The sequence below is a fragment of the Mustelus asterias genome, unplaced genomic scaffold, assembly GCF_964213995.1.
Source record: "Mustelus asterias unplaced genomic scaffold, sMusAst1.hap1.1 HAP1_SCAFFOLD_44, whole genome shotgun sequence".
Lineage (NCBI taxonomy): Eukaryota > Metazoa > Chordata > Chondrichthyes > Carcharhiniformes > Triakidae > Mustelus > Mustelus asterias.
The window spans coordinates 2,510,860-2,532,468 of NW_027590121.1; the positions used below are offsets into that span (position 1 = coordinate 2,510,860).

Genomic DNA, 21,609 nt, shown 5'->3' on the forward strand with positions numbered 1-21,609 from the left:
CCTTCTAGCAGGACCCAGACCTTCCTGTCATTTGCCACTTCAACAGACCAGACTACGCTCTAGTCCACATGTCCATCCTTGCAATGTTCTGGTGAACCCCAATGCAAACTGGAGGAACGATTGGGCACTTTAAAGCCTTCTGGATTGAACATTGAGTTCAACAACTTCAGAGCATGAACACTCCCCTCCACCATCACCCCATTTCCATTTATTTTATTTAATCCTGTTTCTTCTTTTCATCTCATTCATCCATTTTTATCATCCTTCTTTCTCTCTTTCATTTTTCCACTTTTCCAATCCCACTCTCCTTGCCTCCCCCACCCCCACCCCACCGTTCAAGCCAACTGCCTGAACCATCTGTACCTCTATTCTGCCATTCACACATTATGATCCCTTAATGGACACTTTTAGCACTTCTCTCTGTCATCTTTACCCTAATTTACATTCTTTTTGTCGTTTTACAGCTCCCCCTCCCCCACCCTCAATTTCTTTTTGATTTTCTTTGTCCTTAGCTCTGACGAAAGGACATCCAGACTCAAAACGTTGGCTCTATTCTCTCCACAGATGCTGTCAGACCTGCTGAGATTTTCCAGCATTTTCTCTTTTTATTTCAGATTCTGGCATCTGCAATGGGTGGAGCTCCAGGGTCCTGGTGACCAGGAGAGAAGATGTTTGATTCGTTGACTAACAGGGCTGGGTTACTGTACACCCTCTTCAGAGGGGGTGGTTATGCAGGGTGAATGTGTGGCCATCCGAATAACAGAAGAAAAGGATCATCAGAATTAGGAGCAGGAGCAGGCCATTGACACATTCAGTACACATTCAGTACACATTGACACATTCAGCTCGACCATTCAGTAAACTCATGTCTCATCTGATCATTGTATTTTCCTCCAGCCCCAACCTCCCTAACCCATGAGTGGGAGTGAAAATGGTGTAGAAAGCAGTCTTGAATATACTCAATGAACCAGCCTTGACTGCTCACTGGGGGAGAGAATTCCACAGGCTATTGGTCCTCAGAGAAGAAATTTCTCCTCATCTCTGTCTTAGAGCCTTATTTTTAAATTGCCTGCAGTTCTAGATTTCCCGTTTTGGAGAAACATTCTTTCAGGACTTATCTTGTCAAGCACCAACATAATCTTACATGCTTCAGTAAGCTCATCTCTCATTTATCTAAAAGTTAATGAGTACAGATGCACCCTGCCCAAACTTTCTTCATAAAACAAACACATTTATGCCTGGAATCAGCTGAGTGAATCTTGTCTGAACTGCTCCCAATGTAAGCATATTGATCTTAAATAATTGTACACAAGGAAATAGGAGAGAATGTTACAAATTTCTATCTTGGACTGACTGATGGATTTTGGAAACTCCTTTAGCAGGGAGTTGCAAGGGGAGGATTTACACAGCAATCTCAAACAAGGAAAATGTTTATCTCATAATTTCTAACCACAGTTGACACATGACTCTTGTAACCTCCTTTTACAGGGAGTTAGAAGATTTGATGACTGCAATTTTTCCCTGACTCCAGTACTTCTGATATCTTTCCAGCTGCAGGCTCCAGGAGGAGGTTTTAAATTTGAAAAGAGTGAAATTGTTCCAGAGGTGAGTATTATTGAACATTCACCTACAATTCAGAGTTTTTAGTGCTATGCTCTGTTATCTGAGAGGTTCCTTGGCTCTGGGGCTGGTGTGATTCAGCAGCAAGTTCACACTGGGGAGAGGCTGTTCACCTGCATTGTGTGTGCAAAGGGATTCAGTCATCCAATCATAGAATCGATGGAACGGAGACAGGCCCTTCGGCCCAAACTGGTCCATGCCGATCAAAATGCCCATCCAAGCTGACCCCATTTGCCTGCATTTGGCCCATATCCCTCTAAACGTTTCCTATCCATGTATCTGTCCAAATACCTTTTAAAAGTTGTCAATGTCCTTGCCTCAACCACTTCCTGTGGCAGTCCATTCCACATATGTATCACCCTCTGTGTAAAAAAGATGCTCCTCAGGTTCCCATTAATTCTTCCCCTCTTAACTTAAACCTATGCCCTCTCATTCTTGATTCCCCAACCCCGGGAAAAAGACTGAGTATGTTCACCCTATCCATGCCTCTCATGATCTTATACACCTCGATAAGATCACCCCTCAGTGTCCTACGCTCCAAAGAAAAAAGTCTAGTGTATCCAATCTTTCTCTATAACTCAGTCCCTTGAGTCCTGGCAACATCCTTGTAAATCTCTTCTGCACTCCTTCCACTTTAATAACATCTTTCCTATAGCAAGGCAACCAAAACCGAACACAATATTCCAGCTGCGGCCTCACCAACTTCCTGTACAACTGCAACATAACTTCCTAACTTCTATACCCAATGCCCCGACTGATGAAGGCCAGCATGCCAAAAACCTTTTTCACTACCCTACCTACCTGTGACTCTACTTTTAGAGAACCGTGCACTTGAACTCCAAGTTCCCTCTGTTCCTCGATACTCCCTCAGGTCCAGCCATTCACCGTGAAAGCCCAACCCTGATTTGACTTTCCAAAATGCAACACCTCACACTTATCTGTATTGAACTCCATTTGCCATTTCTCGGCCCACTTCCCCAGCTGATCAAGATCCTGCTGCAATTTTTGATAACCTTCCTCACTGTCTGCAATACCACCTATTTTAGTGTCATCTGCTGTCACATCAGTGAATTCACACTGGGGAGAGGCCATTTACCTGTTATGTCTGTAGGAAGGGATTAACTCAGTCATCCCACCTGCTCAGACACCAGCGAGTTCACAAGTGGTTACAGGGGTTGGATTCTGCTGTTATTGCTGCTGTTAATTACATCCAGGATTGAACCATGTTCATTCATCTGAGTCATCAGTGCAGACTTGATGGGCTGAAGAGCCTCTTTCTGCACTGTAGAGATTATGAGTTCTTAAAATTCTGTATGAATTAAACATAATTTTACTATTTCTGATTTCTGTACATCTGGAGAGAAATTCCACTCCTTTGTGAGCATTTTGATTGATTTGCTGACTTGCAATAATGTTTTAAATTCATTATTCACTTTAAGCCAGTGAGGAAAGAATGTTCCACAGCAACTAGGATTGTCTGTTCTCAGTTTCTGAGCTGTATTGACTGTGATGAGATTTTAAACTCCTTTTACAGGATATTAAAAGGGGAGGATTTGGCAACAGAAATCTCAAAGCTTCACACCAAGCTCTGACAGAGTCACTCATTAGGACGGGGAAACCATTGCCTGTTTCACCATCAGAGTGTCAGGAAATGCACCGAGACGCAGACACCCACACCATGGGAAAACCGTGGAAATGTGGGGATTGTGGAAAGGGATTCAGATTCCCGTCTGTGCTGGAAACACATCAACGCAGTCACACTGGGGAGAGACCGTTCACCTGCTCCGTGTGTGGGAAAGGATTCAGTGATTTATCTACTCTGCTGAAACACCAGCGAGTTCACACTGGGGAGAGACTGTTCACCTGTTCCAATTGTGGGAAGGGATTCACTCAGTCATCCCATCTGCTGACACACCAGCGAGTTCACACTGGAGAGAAGCCATTCACCTGCTCTGTGTGTGGGAAAGGATTCGGAGATTCCTCCAGTCTGCTGAGACACCAGAGAGTTCACACTGGGGAGAAACCATTCACCTGCTCCAATTGTGGGAAGGGATTCACTCAGTCATCCCATCTGCTGAGACACCAGCAAGTTCACACTGGGGAAAGACCATTCACCTGCTCTCAGTGTGAGAAGGGATTCCGTGATTTATCAACCCTGCGGAGACACCAGCGAGTTCACACTGGGGAGAGGCCATTTACCTGCTCAGAATGTGAGAAGGGATTCAGTGATTTATCTACCCTACAGACACACCAACGAGTTCACACTGGAGAGAGACGATTTACCTGCTCTGACTGTGGGGAGGGATTCACTCGGCCATCCACGCTGCTGATACATCAGCGAGTTCACACTGGAGAGAGACCATTCAGTTGCTCTGACTGTGGTAAGGGATTCACTCAATCATCCAACCTGCAGACACATCAACGAGTTCACACTGGAGAGAGACCATTCAGCTGCTCTGACTGTGGGGAGGGATTCACTCAATCATCCAACCTGCTGAGACACCAGCGAGTTCACACTGGGGAGAGACCGTTCCTCTGCTCTCAGTGTGGGGAGGGGTTCACTCGGCCATCCCACCTGCTGAGACACCGGCAAGTTCACGAGTGATTACAGGGATTGGATTCTGCTGTTATTGCTGCTGTAAATCACATCCAGGACTGAAACATGTTCATTCTGACAGTTGGTGAAGTGGGAGGGTCAGAGGGTTTCTTGCTGTTGGACTGACCGGTCTCTCAATTTTCATTCCAGTGGCTGGTTCCCTTTGAGCGAGGGCACATTTCCACTGAAATGATCCACAAAAGCAGGTGTCAGATGAGACTGAGATGAGGAAAAAATTCTTCAAAGGGTAGTGAACTTGTGGAATTCTCCACCACAGAAGGCTGTGGAATCCCAGTCACTGAATATATTCAAGGAAGAGATAGATTTTTTTTAGATTTTAATGGCTTCAGGTGGTATGGGGAGAATATGGCATTGAGATCGAGGATCAGCCATGATCATGTTGAATGGTGGAGCAGACTTGAATGGCCTGCTCCTAGTTTCTATCGAGTACATTAATTTTACCCTGGATAGTAAATAGTCTTTTTCCTCCCACTACAGGTGTCTTGTCTTTTATCCGTCCTCGTTCTGAGGGTTGGCCGCGCTCTGGACAATCTTTCTCCACTGCCTGTCCCATCGAGAGGCCGGTCCACATTCTGATATTATCCACCCGTCTCGGGCCTTCCTTGCACACATTTTCCAGGTGTTTGTCTTGCATTACCTCTTTTTCCAAACACTCCCTCCCTTTTCACAACACGTGTCCAAAATAGGTGAGCTTCCGGGATGTCAGAGCCTCAAACAGGTTCCGGTGAACACCAGCTTTCTCCAGCACCCACTCATTCACCCACTTTGCCGTCCATGACACAAGGAATATCCGTCTGAGTCCTTTCATTTCAAACACTTTTATTGGAACCTCGTCACTCTTAGAAGTCCTACAGCACAGAAAGAGGCCATTCGGCCCATCGAGTCTGTACCGACCACAATCCCACCCAGGCCCTACCCCCATATCCCCCCGCTAATCCCTCTAACCTACGCATCCCAGGACACTAAGGGCAATTTTTAGCATGCCCAATCAACCTAACCCGCACATCTTTGGACTGTGGGAGGAAACCGGAGCACCCGGAGGAAACCCACGCAGACACGAGGAGAATGTGCAAACGCCACACAGAGTGACCCAAGCCGGGATTCGAACCCAAGTCCCTGGAGCTGTGAAGCAGCAGTGATAACCACTGTGCCGCTCGTCTCGATGGTCCAGCTTTCACAGACGCACATTGTCACTGGCCACACAAGGACTTTCAGGAGATGAGTATTCATTGTAACCGAGATGCTGGGGCTGCTCCATACTGTTTTCACTGAGATTACAACACCATGAACCTTAAGCCTGGCCTGAATTTATTGATAGATTCTGTATCTATCACTACAGGTAGTTCTCAGATAAATACATTAGTCTCTGTTCCATTGAGTCTCCAGCACAGGGCCGGGCCAGTCAGCTCTTTTGGTCTGTCAATAATTTGGTCCACATCAGCCTCCACCTACCCCACTGCATCTCCTCCCTATCAGCATATCCTTCTATTACTTTTTCCCTCATGTGTGGATCTAACTTTCCTTTCAATGTATTCATGCTATTCACCTCAACCACTCACCATGGACCAAGTTCCATATTCTCTGTTATTTGGGGTCAATAATGAATTGCCCTTCTTTTTAACATCAGAATTTGGATCAAATTATCAAATTAAACAATCAAATTAAATGAATGGCGGGGGGGTTCGGGGGGGGAGTCCTTTAAAGGGACAAAAACTAAACCGTGAATGAAAAGTTAAAAACTTAAAACTATGATGTGGTTCTGGGGAGAAATGAAGAACTCCAGCCCCCGCAGTGCCCACGGAAGATCTTGTGTTGGTAGTCACCACATGCTCCCTCTCTAGGGACACCCAGTCACAAACATGGGCTGGCACAGTGGTTAGCACTGCTGTCTCACAGCTCCAGGGACCCGGGTTCAATTGCAGCCTTGGGTGATTGTGTGGAGTTTGCACATTCTCCCCATGTCTGCATGGGTTTCCTCTGGGTAGTGTCACAGTAGGTTTACATGAGCACTGTAATGAAGACACTGTGAAACTCTCCTAGTCGCCACACTCTGGTGCCTGTTCGGGTACACTGAGGGAGAATTTAGCACTGGACCCAGTTAGGTTAGGTGCCAATGCACCGAACCAGCACGTCTTTCAGACTGTGGGAGGTAACCGGAGCACCCGGAGGAAACCCACACAGACACGGGGAGAACCTAGACTGTGACCCAAACTGGGAATCAAACCCAGGTCCCTGGCACTGTGAGGCAGCTAACCACTGTACCGCCGTGCCACCAATGATCCACGTGAATGTTAAATAAGAGACAGACCAGAATTATAATCCCTAAACTATTATAATGGTTTATTCAAAAAGAGTAAATAATACAAGAGAAATTAAAACAATGAGTCTCACTGCCTTCTGCCTGTCGGGGACCCTTCTGACGACAGCTGGTCTGGAGCTCGAGAGGTCCCGGCAACATTCGTGATCCCGGTCCAAGGTGAAGTCCAACGTACCCGGGTCGAAGCCCCGCCCCCCGTGTTTTACAGTGTGGCACAAACAACCTGACAGGAGATTTGGTAAATTCCCAGACTTGGGAAACAATATACAAATACAGCACTGGAAGGTCAGCTTGTTTCTGTAGCGCAGCTGCTTGTTTAGGTTCTCACAGCATGAATAAATGCTGAGTTGACTGGTGAATATCTTAACTCTTTACTTTCTATACATTCCACCCTGAGATTCAGCAGCCAACGCAGCAATCCCATCTGTACCTGTATAAGTTCCTTCACAGCAATGACCTGTGTGAACAATGCACGCACTCTGTGCCACAAGACAAGTAAAATGAACAACAAAAGGGTACAAAGTAGCAGTATGACAACAGGATGTAACATTAAAGTAAAAACAGCGGATGCTTTGGGTGACCATACATTAAAAACATCCCACCAAAGGTGAAAACTGAGGCAATTAAGTTCACCCGATGTTTGGTGAAGTTTGCCTTAAGCACAGGTCATTTCCACACTCTGCCTAAGAAGATGTTGCCTGTCTTAACGTAGGTGTGCAGAAACTTGTGTATTTTGTTCAATAAACCTGCATAATTTATCAAGTTCAATTGAAGGCAGATGCACAATACCGTGGGTGTGTCTATATCAAATAATATGTTCTATTAGTATGTACATCAAATATGTCCCATGCATCTTTCCAACATTGGTTTACAGGGGGTTCAAGCTATCTGGCATTCAGATGTACATTGAGAGTGCTGGTAATGCAGACATAGTTTTTTTAAATTATTCGTGGAATCACATGTGGGCCAGACCAGTTAAGGATGGCAGATTTCCTTCCCGAAAGGACATTGTGAATCAGATGTTTTTTTTTCTGACAATCGACAATGGTTTCATGGTCATCAGGAGATTCTTATTTCCAGATCTTTTTCATTAAATTTCACCATCTGCTGTGGTGGGATTTGAACCTGGGTCCCCAGAACATTAGCTGAGTTCTGAATTAGTAATCTAGCGATAATATCACGAGGCCATCGCCTCCCCACCAAACCTGTCCAATTTCATGCATAATAGTATCATTAACTGGCGATAATTCCTATTGACATTGGCCATGACTCAGCTGTAAGGTACAAGCTTCATGTATGAGGAGTTATGTAGAGGACATACCACCACAAAAGGCCATTGGCTACAATCCGCCACACTGAGCACGGATGCCTGGACAGTGACGTTATACAAATAATATTTCTGTCCTTCTCCACAAGTACATTTGTTTTGAGTGCATATTTTACTGGATGCCTTCCATCCCCCATGCATCGGGAGTGAACGCAGCTTAGGAGGTACAAGCCAAGCATGTCCAGCAGCAATTATTTCCCCTTTTCTGTGGGGTTTGGTTTGAGATATGTACCCACACCTTGCCACTCTTACATACAGGTGTGTCATATTCCCTGTCTGGAGGAAGAATTGAAGGGACAGGTTGTTTTATCATCTGACTCACGGGGTTTCATAGAATCCCTACAGTGCAGAAGGAGGCCATTCGGCCCATCGAATCTGCACCGACCACAATCCCACCCAGGCCCTACCCCCATAACCATACTTATTTACCCTATAACACCCTGACACTAAAGGGCAATTTATCATGGCCAATCAACCAAACTCGCATCTTTGGAGTGTGGAAGGAAACCGGTGCACTTGGATGAAACCCACGCAGACACAGGGAGAATGTGCAAACTCCACACAGACGGTGACACAAGCCAGGAGTCAAACCCAGGTCCTTGGTGCTGTGAGGCTGCAGTGCTAACCACTGTGTCACCGTGATACCCCTCCTTTTTATGGCCTATTCAAATTATGTAAGGCCTGTGCCACTCTTGAGTGTGTGATCACTGGTCAAAAGCTTGATTTGTTGTTTCAATAGCCCATTCATGTGTTCAATCAGGCCAGGCTAGGGGATGTGCAATACCCAATGTATTCCATTCATTGACTCCTATGTGATACAAATGTCATCCCAACTTGATTTTTACACGGTGAGATCTTATTCCTTCGCACCTTATCACATTATTATTCTTGATCACTCGAGCTCTTATTTTTCACTGGCCATGCTAGGGTAGGATTATAACCATTCATTAGAATCTACTCTCGCTTTTCAGTCCAGTGCTACTTGGAGTATACCGTCACTTCAGTGACTACCGGGTCATAGTCCCTCACAGTTCTCATCAGAAATTTATGATCAAGTAATTGAAACAATGCATGAGAACGCTTCTTAACTTCTTAATCAACTACCTACCACTGTTTGTTGATTGGTCGGACCCCCTTTTCACAGATTCGGGTGTCTCAGCCACTGAACACCAGCCAGTCCTGGAATAAGTTTAATTCTAACTCAATGAGGAAATATTCCCACCAGGTCCTCTGTCAGGGCACTGCTAAGCAGCTTTAATGGTCCATGATTGCAGAAACTGAGCTGTGGTCAAATTTGATTGAGTTTTTTGAAGGGGTAACCAAGAAGATAGATGAGGGCAGTGCAGTTGATGTTGTCGACATGAACTTTAGCAAGATCTCTGACAAAGTACCGAATGGTAGGTTGTTGCATAAGGTTAAAATCTCATGGGATCCAGGGTGAGGTATCTAAATGGATACAAAATTGGCTTCTTCACAGAAGCCAGAGAGTGGTTGTAGAGGGTTGTTTTTCAAACTGGAGGCCTGTGACCAGCAGTGTGCCTCAGGGATCAGTACTGGGTCCACTGTTATTTGTCATTTATATGAATGATTTGGATGAGAATATAGGAGGCATGGTTAGAAAGTTTGCAGATGACACCAAGATTGGTGGCATAGTGGACAGTGAAGAAAGTTATCTCCGATTGCAACGGGATCTTGATCAATTGTGCCAGTGGACTGACGAATGGCAGATGGAGTTTAATTTAGACAAATGCGAGGTGATGCATTTTGGTAGATTGAGCCAGGGCAGGACTTACTCAGTTAATGGTAGGGCGTTGGGGAGTTACATAACAAAGAGATCGAGGGGTACACATTCATAGCTCCTTGAAAGTGGAGTCACAGGTGGACAGAATGATGAAGAAGGCATTCGGCATGCTTGGTTTCATCGGTCAGAACATTGAATACAGGAGTTGGGATGTCTTGTTGGAGTTGTACAAGACATTGGTAAGGCCACACTTGGAATACTGCGTGCAGTTCTGGTCATCCTATTATAGAAAGGGTATTATTAAACTAGAAATAGTGCAGAAAAGATTTACTAGGATGCTACTGGGACTGGATGGTTTGAGTTATAAGGAGAGGCTGGATAGACTGGGACTTTTTTCTCTGGAGCGCAGGAGGCTGAGGGGTGACCTTATAGAGGTCTATAAAATAATGAGGGGCATAGATAAGGTAGATAGTCAATATCTTTTCCCAAAAGTAGGGGAGTCTAAAACTAGAGGGCATAGGTTTAAGGTGAGAGGGGAGAGATACAAAAGTGTTGAAAGGGGCAATTTTTTCACACAGAGGGTGGTGAGTGTCTGGAACAAGCTGCCAGAGATAGTAGTAGAGGCGGGTACAATTTTGTCTTTTAAAAAGCTTTTAGATAGTTACATGGATAAGATGGGTATAGAGGGATATGGGCCAAATGCAGGTAATTGGGATTAGCTAAGGGGTTTAAAAAAAAAGGCAGCATGGACAAGTTGGGCTGATGGGCCTGTTTCCATGCTGTAAACCTCTATGACTCCATAGTCCAGTCCCATAATGCCTCACATTCAAACTACAGTCCATCAATTATAACAGAATATGTGGCTGTATGTAGCTGCCTCGGCCATGGTCAACCCCAACACTGCCTTCCTGAACTGCTACAATGCCTGAGGTATAGGTGACCCAAAGTGCTGTTCGGGAGGGATTTCCAGCGGCACATTCCAGACTTTCACTAGACTGTAAGTGGGTTCCAGATTGATATATTCCATTCAACCACACCCAAGGTGAGTTATTCCAATTCCTTTATTGTCCAGGACAATATATTCACAGTATCTTTAAAACAGAAATTGAACATTCCCATTTGATTTCAGAAGGTAACATATTCTGTTGGATTGATCTTTATTGTCAATGTCAGGCTGGGGTTGTTCCCCTGGGAGCAAAGGAGGTTGAGGGGAGATTTGATAGAGGTGGACAAGATTCTGACAGGTTTAGATAAGGTGGACAAAGAAAATCTGTTCCTATTAGCTGATGGGACAAGGATGACAAGCAAATTTAAAGTTTTGGGTGGGATCATAGAATCAGAGGCCATTTGGCCCATCGAGTCTGCACCGACCACAATCCCACCCAGGCCCTACCCCCATATCCCTACACATTTACCCGCTAATCCCTCTAACCTACGCATCTCAGGACTCTAAGGGGCAATTTTTAGCATGCCCAATCAGCCTAACCCACACATCTTTGGACTGTGGGAGGAAACCAGAGCACCCGGAGGAAACCCACGCAGACACGAGGAGAATGTGCAAACTCCACACAGACAGTGACCCAAGCCAGGAATCGAACCCAGGTCCCTGGAGCTGTGAAGCAGTAGTGCTAACCACTGTGCTACCGTGCTGCCCATGTGAGGAAGAATATTTTGATGCAGCGAATGGTAATGACCTGGAACTCGCTGCCTACTAGGGTGGAGGAAGTGGAGACAATAAACAATTACAAAGGAAATTGGATGGGCATTTGGGGGGTTTCAAACAGAAATGCTGACTAAATATCTCTGAACTTCCGAGCACCCTGTCACTCTGTGATCCTTGTGAAATCTGAAACCTGGTATTCACAACAAAACTCAAAGAGCATCAACCCAATGGAGGCAAAGTTGTGAGACCGGCCAGTCCAGCAGAAAGAAACCCTCCGACCCTCCCCATTGACCAATATAATTGAAAGCAGAAACAATAACAGCAAAATCGACCACTGGAACCACTCGTGAACTCGCTGGTGTACCAACAGCTGAGATGAAAGACTGAATCTCTTTTCACACACAGAGAAGCTGAACGGTCTCTCCCCAGTGTGAACTCCCTGGTGTGTCTGCAGGCAGAATAACCGAGAGAATCCCTTCCCACACACAGTGCAGATGAACGGTTTCTCCCCAGTGTGAACTTGTTGGTGTTTCTGCTGGCTGGATGAATCACTGAACCGCTTCCCACACAGAGTAGGTGAATGGCCTCTCCCCAGTGTGAACTCGCTGGTGCCTCCGCAGGTGGGATGAAGTTATGAATTCCTTCCCACACTGAGAGCAGGTGAACGGCCTCTCCCCAGTGTGAACTCGTTGGTGTGTCCGCAGGTTGGATGAAGTTATGAATTCCTTCCCACACTGAGAGCAGGTGAACGGCCTCTCCCCAGTGTGAACTTGCTGGTGTGTCCACAGGCTGGATGACCGAGTGAATCCCTTCCCACACTGAGAGCAGGTGAACGGTCTCTCCCCAGTGTGAACTCGTTGGTGTGTCCGCAGGTTGGATGAAGTTATGAATTCCTTCCCACACTGAGAGCAGGTGAACGGCCTCTCCCCAGTGTGAACTCGCTGGTGTGTCCGCAGGCTGGATGACCGAGTGAATCCCTTCCCACACTGAGAGCAGGTGAACGGTCTCTCCCAAGTGTGAACTTGCTGGTGTGTCCGCAGGCTGGATGAAGCTCTGAATCCCTCCCCACACTGAGAGCAGGTGAAGGGCCTCTCCCCAGTGTGAACTCGCTGGTGTATCAGCAGGCTGGATGAAGCTCTGAATCCCTCCCCACACTGACAGCAGGTGAATGGTCTCTCCCCGGTGTGAACTCGCTGGTGTGTCCGCAGGCTGGAAAACTGACTGAATCCCTTCCCACACTGAGAGCAGGTGAATGGCCTCTCCCCAGTGTGAACTCGCTGGTGTGTCTGCAGATTGGATAACCGAGTGAACTTGTTCCCACACTGAGAGCAGGTGAACGGTCTCTCTCCAGTGTGAACTCGCTGGTGTTTCTGCAACGTGGATAACAGAGCGAATCCTTCCCCACACTGAGAGCAGGTGAATGGTCTCTCCCCGGTGTGAACTCGCTGGTGTGTCCGCAGGCTGGAAAACTGACTGAATCCCTTCCCACACTGAGAGCAGGTGAATGGCCTCTCCCCAGTGTGAACTCGCTGGTGTGTCTGCAGATTGGATAACCGAGTGAACTTGTTCCCACACTGAGAGCAGATGAACGGTCTCTCTCCAGTGTGAACTCGCTGGTGTTTCTGCAACGTGGATAACAGAGCAAATCCCTCCCCACACTGAGAGCAGATGAACGGCCTCTCCCCAGTGTGACTGCGCCGATGAGCTTCCAGCAGAGATGGGTATCTGTATCTCTTCCCACAGTCCCCACATTTCCATGGTTTCTCCATGGTGCAGGTGTCCTTGCCGCTCTCTTCGGTGGACAATCAGTTGAAGCCTCGTCTAGGCACAACACCAGTACGGTCTGTATTCACTGTGAATGGTGTGATATTTATTCAGGCTGTGTAACTGGTTAAAGCTCTTTAGTCAGTTCATTGGAATACTCTCACTCAAATGTGACAGTGTGTTGGTGCTTTTCCAGTCACACTGATGCTTGAATTTTTTTTCAAATCGACAGACTGGACAAACATTTCCCCTTCAAGATTCAAAGGCCGATGATATTTCACTCCCAAGGAATATGACTGTCAGATCTAGACGTGACATTTGAGATTTCAGCCTGTAATTCCTCTTTCAATATCCTGTAAAATGAGTTAGAAATAGAAATAGAAATTCAGAACAGACAATTCTAGTTTCTATGGAACATTCTTTCCTCTCTCATTGTGCAAAAGCTGTAAATCTCCATCCCACACACTCTCCCTCCATTCTCACTCTGCTGTATCTAATATTCACCCTCCCAATTCTCCTGAAGATGCTGATTGAGGCTGATTGACAGATCCATGCTCACTGCTTCCTGTCCAGCACAGAAATCATAACAAATTGGAGCTGTAGTTGGCCATTCAGCCCATCGAACTGCTTCAACCATTGATTGAGAATTGGCTGATCTACCTCACACTATTTCCACAGGGCCACTATTTCCCAAACTATCCCTCAGGTTGCTCAATGCCTCAAAAGTTACCAATCTCTCTCTTGAAAATATTTGATGACTGAGGCTCCACAGTCCTCTGGAGCGCAGAATTCAAACACTTTACTCACAGACAATGGACCAAGCTCCGCGCAGCCATTGACACAGGGCCCGGATTCTGATTGGCTGGAGGACCAGCGCCCATCCGGTCCTCCACGCGTTGCCATTGGTTAATCTCCCGCATGTGGACAATGAGGGGGCGGAACCCGAGCCCACATGAGGGTGGGCGGGTCTTTGACCACCAGCCGCGCTGAGCTGGTGTCCAATCCGCAGTGTGCTGCTTCTGTAACCAGTGATATTGCTGCCAATGGGACACTGTGTGCTGGGAACGCCCCTCTGAGTCATTGTGACGGCACAATGAGCCCTGCCTCAATCAGCCAATAGCAATCACTCTGCTCCGCGGTGACGTCTCCGGGTTCAGGCGCGCGGACCCGGGAGCCCCGCCCCCACCCATTGTTCCCCCCCAGTCTGTACATTCCACACATTGTTAGTCCAGTCAGATAGACATATATCTGTCTGGGCGCCTGCATGGAGATTTCCAGCTGTGTCCAGGACACAGAGAGCTGAAAGTGTCCAATACACATCTCTTTCGAAACTTACAAACCCTACAGTGCAGAAAGAGGCCATCTGGCCCATCGAGTCTGCACCGACCACAATCCCACCCAGACCCTACCCCCATATCCCTACATATTTACCCGCTGATCCCTCTAACCTACGCATCTCAGGACACTAAGGGGCAATTTTAGCATAGCCAATCAACCTAACCCTCACATCTTTGGACTGTGGGAGGAAACCGGAGGAAACCCACGCAGACACGAGGAGAATGTGCAAACTCAACACAGGCAGTGACCCAAGCCGGGAATCGAACCCAGGTCCCTGGAGCTGTGAAGCAGCAGTGCTAACCACTGTGCTACCGTGCCGCCTGTCTTGATGCTCTCTCCACTCACATTGTTTGTATCTTAAAGCCTTGATTAGTTGTAAGTAGTCGCATTCCAAGCATTATTCTGTAAATTGAGTTTGTGTCTTTATATGCCCTGTTTGTGAACAGAATTCCCACTCACCTGAAGAAGGGGCTTAAGGGTCCGAAAGTTTGTGTGGCTTTTGCTACCAAATAAACCTGTTGGACTTTAACCTGGTGTTGTTAAACTTCTTACTGTGTTTACCCCAGTCCAACGCCGGCATCTCCACATTGTGTAAGTACATCCACAGTGATATTAGGGAAAGATTTCCAGCTACACATTCCAGACTTTCCCTAGACTGTAGGTCGATACCAGATTGATATATTCCATTCAACCACACCCAAGGTGAGTTATTCCAATTCCTTTATTGTCCAGGACAATATATTCACAATATCTTTAAAACAGAATTTAAACATTCCCATTTGATTTCAGGTACGAACATATTCTGTTAGTTTGTTCTTTATTGTCAATGTCAGGCTGGGGTTGTTCTCCTTGCAGCAAAGGACAAGATTCTGACAGATTTAGATAAGGTGGACAAAGAAAAACTGTTCCCATTAGCTGATGGGAGAAGGAGAGGGGGTCACAGAGTTAAAGTTTTGGGTCAGAGATGTAGGGGGGATGTGAGGAAGAATATTTTAATGCAGCGAATGGTAATGACCTGGAACTCGCTGCCTACGAGGGTGGAGGAAACGGAGACAATAAACAATTACAAAGGAAATTGGATGAGCATTGGGGGGTTTCAGACAGAAATGCTGACTAAATATCTCTGAACTTCCTCACACTCTGTCACTCTGTGATCCTTGAGAAATTTGAAACCATGTATTCGCAACAAGACACAAAGAGCATCAGCTCTTTGAGGCACAACAAGCATCAGCTCTTTGAGGCACAACAAGAGGCAAAGTTGTGAGACCGGCCAGTCCAGCAGAAAGAAACCCTCCGACCTTCCCCATTGACTAACTGTGAGAATGAACAAAATGCAGTCCTGGATGTAATTGAGAGCGGAAACAATAACAGCAGAATCCAACCCTGTGAACTTGTTGGTGTCTCAGCAGCTGGGATGAAATTCTGAACCCTTTTTATACACTCAGCAGGTGAACGGTTTCTCCCCAGTGTAACCTCACTGATGTCTCAGCAGGTGGGATAACTGAGTGAATTCCTTCCCACACTGAGAGCACGTAAACGGCCTCTCCCCGCTGTGAATGCGCTGATGTGTCCGCAGGACGGATGACCGAGTGAATCCCTTCCCACACTGAGAGCAGGTGAACGGCCTCTCCCCAGTGTGAACTCGCTGGTGTCTCTGCAGGTCGGATGACCAAGTGAATCTCTTCCCACACTGAGAGCAGGTGAATGGCCTCTCCCCAGTGTGAACTCGCTGGTGTCTCTGCAAGGCGGATGACACAGTGAATCCCTTTCCACACTGAGAGCAGGTGAATGGCCTCTCCCCAGTGTGAACGCGCTGATGTGTCTGCAGGTCAGATGACCGAGTGAATCCCTTCCCACACTGAGAGCAGATGAATGGCCTCTCCCCAGTGTGAATTCGCTGGTGTGTCCATAGATTGGATAGCTGGTTGAATCCCTTCCCACACTGAGGGCAGATGAATGGCCTCTCCCCAGTGTGGCTGTGCCGATGAGCATCAAGCAGAGAGGGGGCTCTGTATCTCTTCCCACAGTCCGCACATTTCCATGGTTTCTCCATGATGCAGGTGTCCTTGCCTCTACCTTGGGTGGACAATCAGCTGAAGCCTCATCCACACACACAACACGTGTACAGTGTCTCCCCGCTGTGAATGGTGTGATATTTATTCAGGCTGTGTAACTGGTTAAAGCTCTTCAGTCAGTGCACTGTAACACACTCACTTGAATGTGGAAGTGTGTTGGTGCTTTTTCAGTCAGATTGATGTTTGAAATCTTTTCAAATCTTCCAGATTCAATGGCCGATGATATTCAGGTCCCAAGGAATATGACTCTGCCAGATCTCGACGTGACATTCGAGATTTTAGCCTGTGATTCCTCTTTCAATATCCTGTAAAACAAGTTGACACAAGTCATCACTGTCAGTACAGGATCGAAATTCAGAACAGACAATTCCAGTTTCTATGGAACATTCTTTCTCTCTCATTCCCCAAAAGCTGTAAATCTCCATCCCACACACTCTCCCTCCATTCTCACTCTGCTATATCTAATATTCACCCTCCCAATTCTTCTGAAGGTGCTGATTGAGGCTGATTGACAGATCCATGCTCACTGCTTCCTGTCCTGGACACAGAGAGCTGGAAATCTCCATGCAGGCGGCCAGACAGATATATGCCCATATGACTGGACTAAAAATGTGTGGAATATACAGACTGGATTCACGACCTTACCCTTCAGTTGCTGCAAGTCCCCAATTTCCCCCAGAATGAGAAAAGAAATGGAAAGGGGGAAACATTGATTTCCTCCCAGATGTTGCAGAGGCGGAAGGTTTAATCTGAAGCTCATTGGCCAACTTCCGCATTGTGGCGTCACAATAGAGCCCTGCCTGAATCAGCCAATAGGAATCTCGCTGCTCTCCGGTGACGTCACTGCGGTTCCAATGCGCAGGCCCGGCCGTCCCCACCCGCTGTTCCCCCTCCCCCTCCTCCAGCCAAGGTTTCCAGGCAACCGGCTGACAGCTCCGGCCAGAGCGAGAAGCCGCTCGGTGATCTCCTCCCGCCGGCCCGGACTGCGCATGTTCAAGGGAGAGGGAAGCTGCACATGTGCGGGGGAGGTGCCCACCCGCTGACGAAGATACTGAGGTTTTGACCAATGGGAAGAGTTGGAGGACCGCAAGGAGTCTGGTCATCCAGCCAATCAGAGCTCCCCATTGTCTGAATGCGGAAGTTGGTTGGCCAATGAGCTTCAGACCAAACCTCCTCCTCTGTTCTGTCAGTTTATTTTTTTTTAGATCATTTTACTATTTATTGTCAATTTATGTACATCTGTGCTTTAAATCCTTGATGGATACAGCATCACACGAATCCTGTGCCCAATAGCCTTAGCGGGCATGTTACTCCTGAACTTGGCACGCTTAAGAGCAGGAGGTATCGCTTCTCGGCCTTTTGGCGAAGATCAAGTGTAGTATTGACATGCTGTGCTTGGTTGAAGTCATTTGGTTACATTTTAGCTTCAATTGAAGCAGTTTTTAAAAGCGGCATCTCGGAATGCACAATGAATAGTCAGATCCTCGGAGGTACAGAGGATCAGAGGGACCTTGGTGCGTATGTTCATAGATCTCTGAAGACAGTAGGACAGCGACATAAGGTGGTTCAGAAGGCACATGGGACACTTGCCTTCATTAACCGAGGCATTGAATATAAGAGCAGGGAGGTTATAATGGAGCTATACAAAACGCTGGTTGGCCACACTATGGTGGAGTACTGTGTGCAGTTCTGGTTGCCACACTATAGGAAGGATGTAATTGCACTGTAGAAGGTGCAGAGGAAATTCCCCAGGGTGTTGCTTGGGCTGGAGTGTTTCAGCTATCAAGAGAAACTGGATAGGCTGGCGTTGTTTTTCTTGGAGCAGAGAAGGGTGAGAGGGACCTTATTGAGGTGTATAAAATTCTGAGGGGCACAGATGGAGGGGGACAGGAAGGAACTTTTCTCTTTAGTAGAGGGGGCAATAACCAAAGGCATGGATTTAAGTTCAGGGGCAGTAGGTTTATAGGAGATGTGAGGAAAAACCTTTTCACTCAGACGGTGGTGGGAATCTGGAACTCACTGCATGAAACATTTAAGAAGTATTTAGATGAGCTCTTGAAATGCCATAGCATACAAGGTTACGCACCAAGAGTGGAAAATGGGATTAGAATAGAAAGGTGTTTGATGGTCGGCGCAAACACGATAGGCTGAAGGGCCTCTTTCCATGCTGTCAAACTCTATGACCACCCTCACAGGCAGCAAGTTCAAGACTATCATCAATCACAACCCCCTGTATCTTCACTAACTGAAACAATACATTTAAAACATTCTTAGTCGAGGAATATCATCATATTTCAGTTCGGCCGGAAGCCTGCATGGAGATTTTCAGCTCTCTGTGTCCAGGACAGGAAGCAGTGGGCATGGATCTATCAATCAGCCTCAATCAGCACCTTCAGGAGAATTGGGAGGGCGAATATTAGATACAGCAGAGTGAGAATGGAGGGAGAGTGTGTGGGATGGAGATTTACAGCTTTTGGGGAATGAGAGAGGAAAGAATGTTCTATAGAAACTGGAATTGTCTGTTCTGAATTTCGATCCTGTACTGACTGTGATGACTTTTTCAAACTCGTTTTACAGGATATCAGAAGGTGAGGATTTACAGACAAAAACTCAAAACAAACATCACGTCAGCATTCAATTTATCGGGACCTGAATATCATTGACCTTTGATTCTAGAAGGGGAAATGTTTCTCTGTTCTTTCTGCTTCAGAAGATTCTCAACATCAGTGTGACTGGAAAAGCACCGAGACACACACACACATCCGAGTGAGAGTGTTCCAGTGCACTGAGTGTGGAAAGAGCTTTAACCAGTTACACAGCCTGAAAATACATCGCAGCATTCACAGCGGGAGAGACTCTACCCGTGTTCTGCGTGAGATTTAACTGATTGTTTAACCTGGAGAGTCACAAGGACACCCGCATCAGGGGAAAACCGTGGAAATGTGGGGACTGTGGAAAGGGATTCAATGTCCCATCAGAGCTGGAAATTCATCGACGCAGTCACACTGGAGAGAGACCGTTCAGCTGCTCTGATTGTGGGAAGGGATTCACTCAGTCATCCAGCCTGCAGAGACACCAGCGAGTTCACACCGGGGAGAGACCGTTCACCTGCTCTCAGTGTGGGAACCGATTCACTCGCATTTCCCACCTGCTGAGTCACAAAGTCACTCACACCAATGAGAGACCCTTTAAATGTACTGACTGTGGGAGTGGATTTAAAAGTTCTCGAGAACTCATGTCCCACCAACGCACTCACACTGTGGAGAGACCATTCTCCTGCTCTGACTGCACAAAGAAGTTTAGAACGTCATTCCACCTGCGGGAACACCAGCGAGTTCATACTGGGGAGAGGCCATTCACCTGCTCTGTGTGTGGGAACGGGTTCACTCAGCTATCCATCCTGCTGAGACACAATCTCATTCACACCAATGAGAGACCCTTTAAATGTTCTGACTGTGGGAGCAGATTCAAAAGCTCACGGGATCTGGTGTCCCACCAGCGCATTCACACTGAGGAGCGACCATTCAGTTGCACTCACTGCACAATGAGATTTAAATGGTCATCTGCACTGCAGACACACCAGCGAGTTCACACTGGGGAGAGACCGTTCGCCTGCTCTGTGTGTGGGAAGGGATTCACTCGGTCATCCAACCTGCAGAGACACCAACGGATTCACCAATGATTATCGAGTTGGTTTCTGCTGTTATTGCTGCTGTTAATCACATCCAGGACTGAAACACGTTCATTCTGACAGTTGGTGAAGTGGAACGTTGAAGGGTTTTCTTTCTGCTGGACTGGCCGGTTTCACCCCTCTGCTTCCAATGAGCTGATGCTCTTTGAGCCTGGGAGAGCACATTTCCAATGAAATAAGAACAAAGAAAATTACAGCACAAGAACAGGCCCTCCAAGCCTGCACTGATCATGCTGCCTGACTGAACCACAACCCCCTACCCTTCCGGGGACCATATCCCTCTATTCCCATCCTATTCATGTATTTGTCCAGATGCCCCTTAAAAGTCACGATCGTATCCGCTTCCACTACCACCCCCGGCAGCGAGTTCCAGGCACCCACCACCCTCTGTGTAAAAAATCTGCCTTATACATCTCCTTTAAACCTTGCCCCTCGCACCTTAAAGCTGTGACTCTTCCACTCTGGGAAAAAGCGTTTGACTATCCATTCTGTCCATGCCCCTCATAATATTGGAGACTTCTATCAGGTCGCTCCTCAACCTCTGTTGTTCCAGTGAGAACAAACCAAGTTTCTCCAACCTCTCCTCATAGCTAAACAAACAAATAAAATGATCCACAAAAACTGATGAAAGACATTTATTTTATCCTGGATAGTAAATAGTGTTTTTCCTCCACTGCAGGTAGATCTAAAATAAATACAGAAAGAACTGGAAAAACACAGGTCTGGCAGGCATCTGTGGGGAGGGAAACTGAGTTAATGTTTCACGTCCAATGTAACTCTACTTCAGAACTAGAGGGAGAAATGTGATGGGTTTGATACTGATGAGAAAGGGGGAGGGTCAGGTCGAACAAAAGGGAAAGTCAGGGATTGGTTAGTGGGCGACGAGATTAAATGTCAAAAATGTCCTGGAACAAAAGGCAAAGGGAGAGGTAATGGTTGTAGTGAAGAAAGAAAGCAGTTTTGTCACGAGATTAATTGTATCCCCAATTACTTGCCCCATTTTCTGTCATTATCAGGAATACAATAGAATAATTTCACACCATCCCTTTATCTGATTCTATACAATCCCTGTACAAATGTTGAGGCTAATCAGAGCTGGAAGGTCTCTCTCGCCAGTACATTTATCTTCACTGCACATTCTTTACATACACAGCAATTAAGCTTTTACATTTGACTGCAAATAAAACTCAATCTTTCATTATAACTACTGATTCATTATTGATTCATTAACTTTAACTCAATTATGGCTCACTACTTATTCAACCATCTGTTACTGACTGGTCGCTAATTGTTAGAGTAATCTTTAATTAATATATTTGGTTAACACAAGATACAATGGTTCAAAAATATACTTTGTGAAAGACACAAAGCTTTCTTACTAATCTTGATCAGGTTGAACAATCAGCCTCATTCTTGAGCCAGACTTTAGCAGAATATAATGTCCTCTAACTTATCA

At 46.5% G+C, this 21,609-nt stretch overlaps 2 protein-coding genes and 1 pseudogene across 2 annotated transcripts in view; 2 read left to right on the top strand and 1 right to left on the bottom strand.

The window, feature by feature from the left end:
• LOC144482996 (uncharacterized) overlaps positions 1–21,609 on the top strand; it is a 191,368-nt gene that overhangs the window by 155,137 nt on the left and 14,622 nt on the right. Inside the window, exons 4-6 of the mRNA XM_078201821.1 lie at positions 1,552–1,605; positions 3,155–4,221; positions 19,463–20,020. Coding sequence (XP_078057947.1) covers positions 1,552–1,605; positions 3,155–4,221; positions 19,463–20,020 — 1,679 coding nt within the window. The remainder of the gene's footprint in view (positions 1–1,551; positions 1,606–3,154; positions 4,222–19,462; positions 20,021–21,609) is intronic.
• Positions 1–21,609, top strand: part of LOC144483016 (uncharacterized) — a 97,689-nt gene that overhangs the window by 6,916 nt on the left and 69,164 nt on the right. The window lies entirely within an intron of this gene.
• Positions 11,834–17,238, bottom strand: LOC144482970 (uncharacterized; annotated as a pseudogene).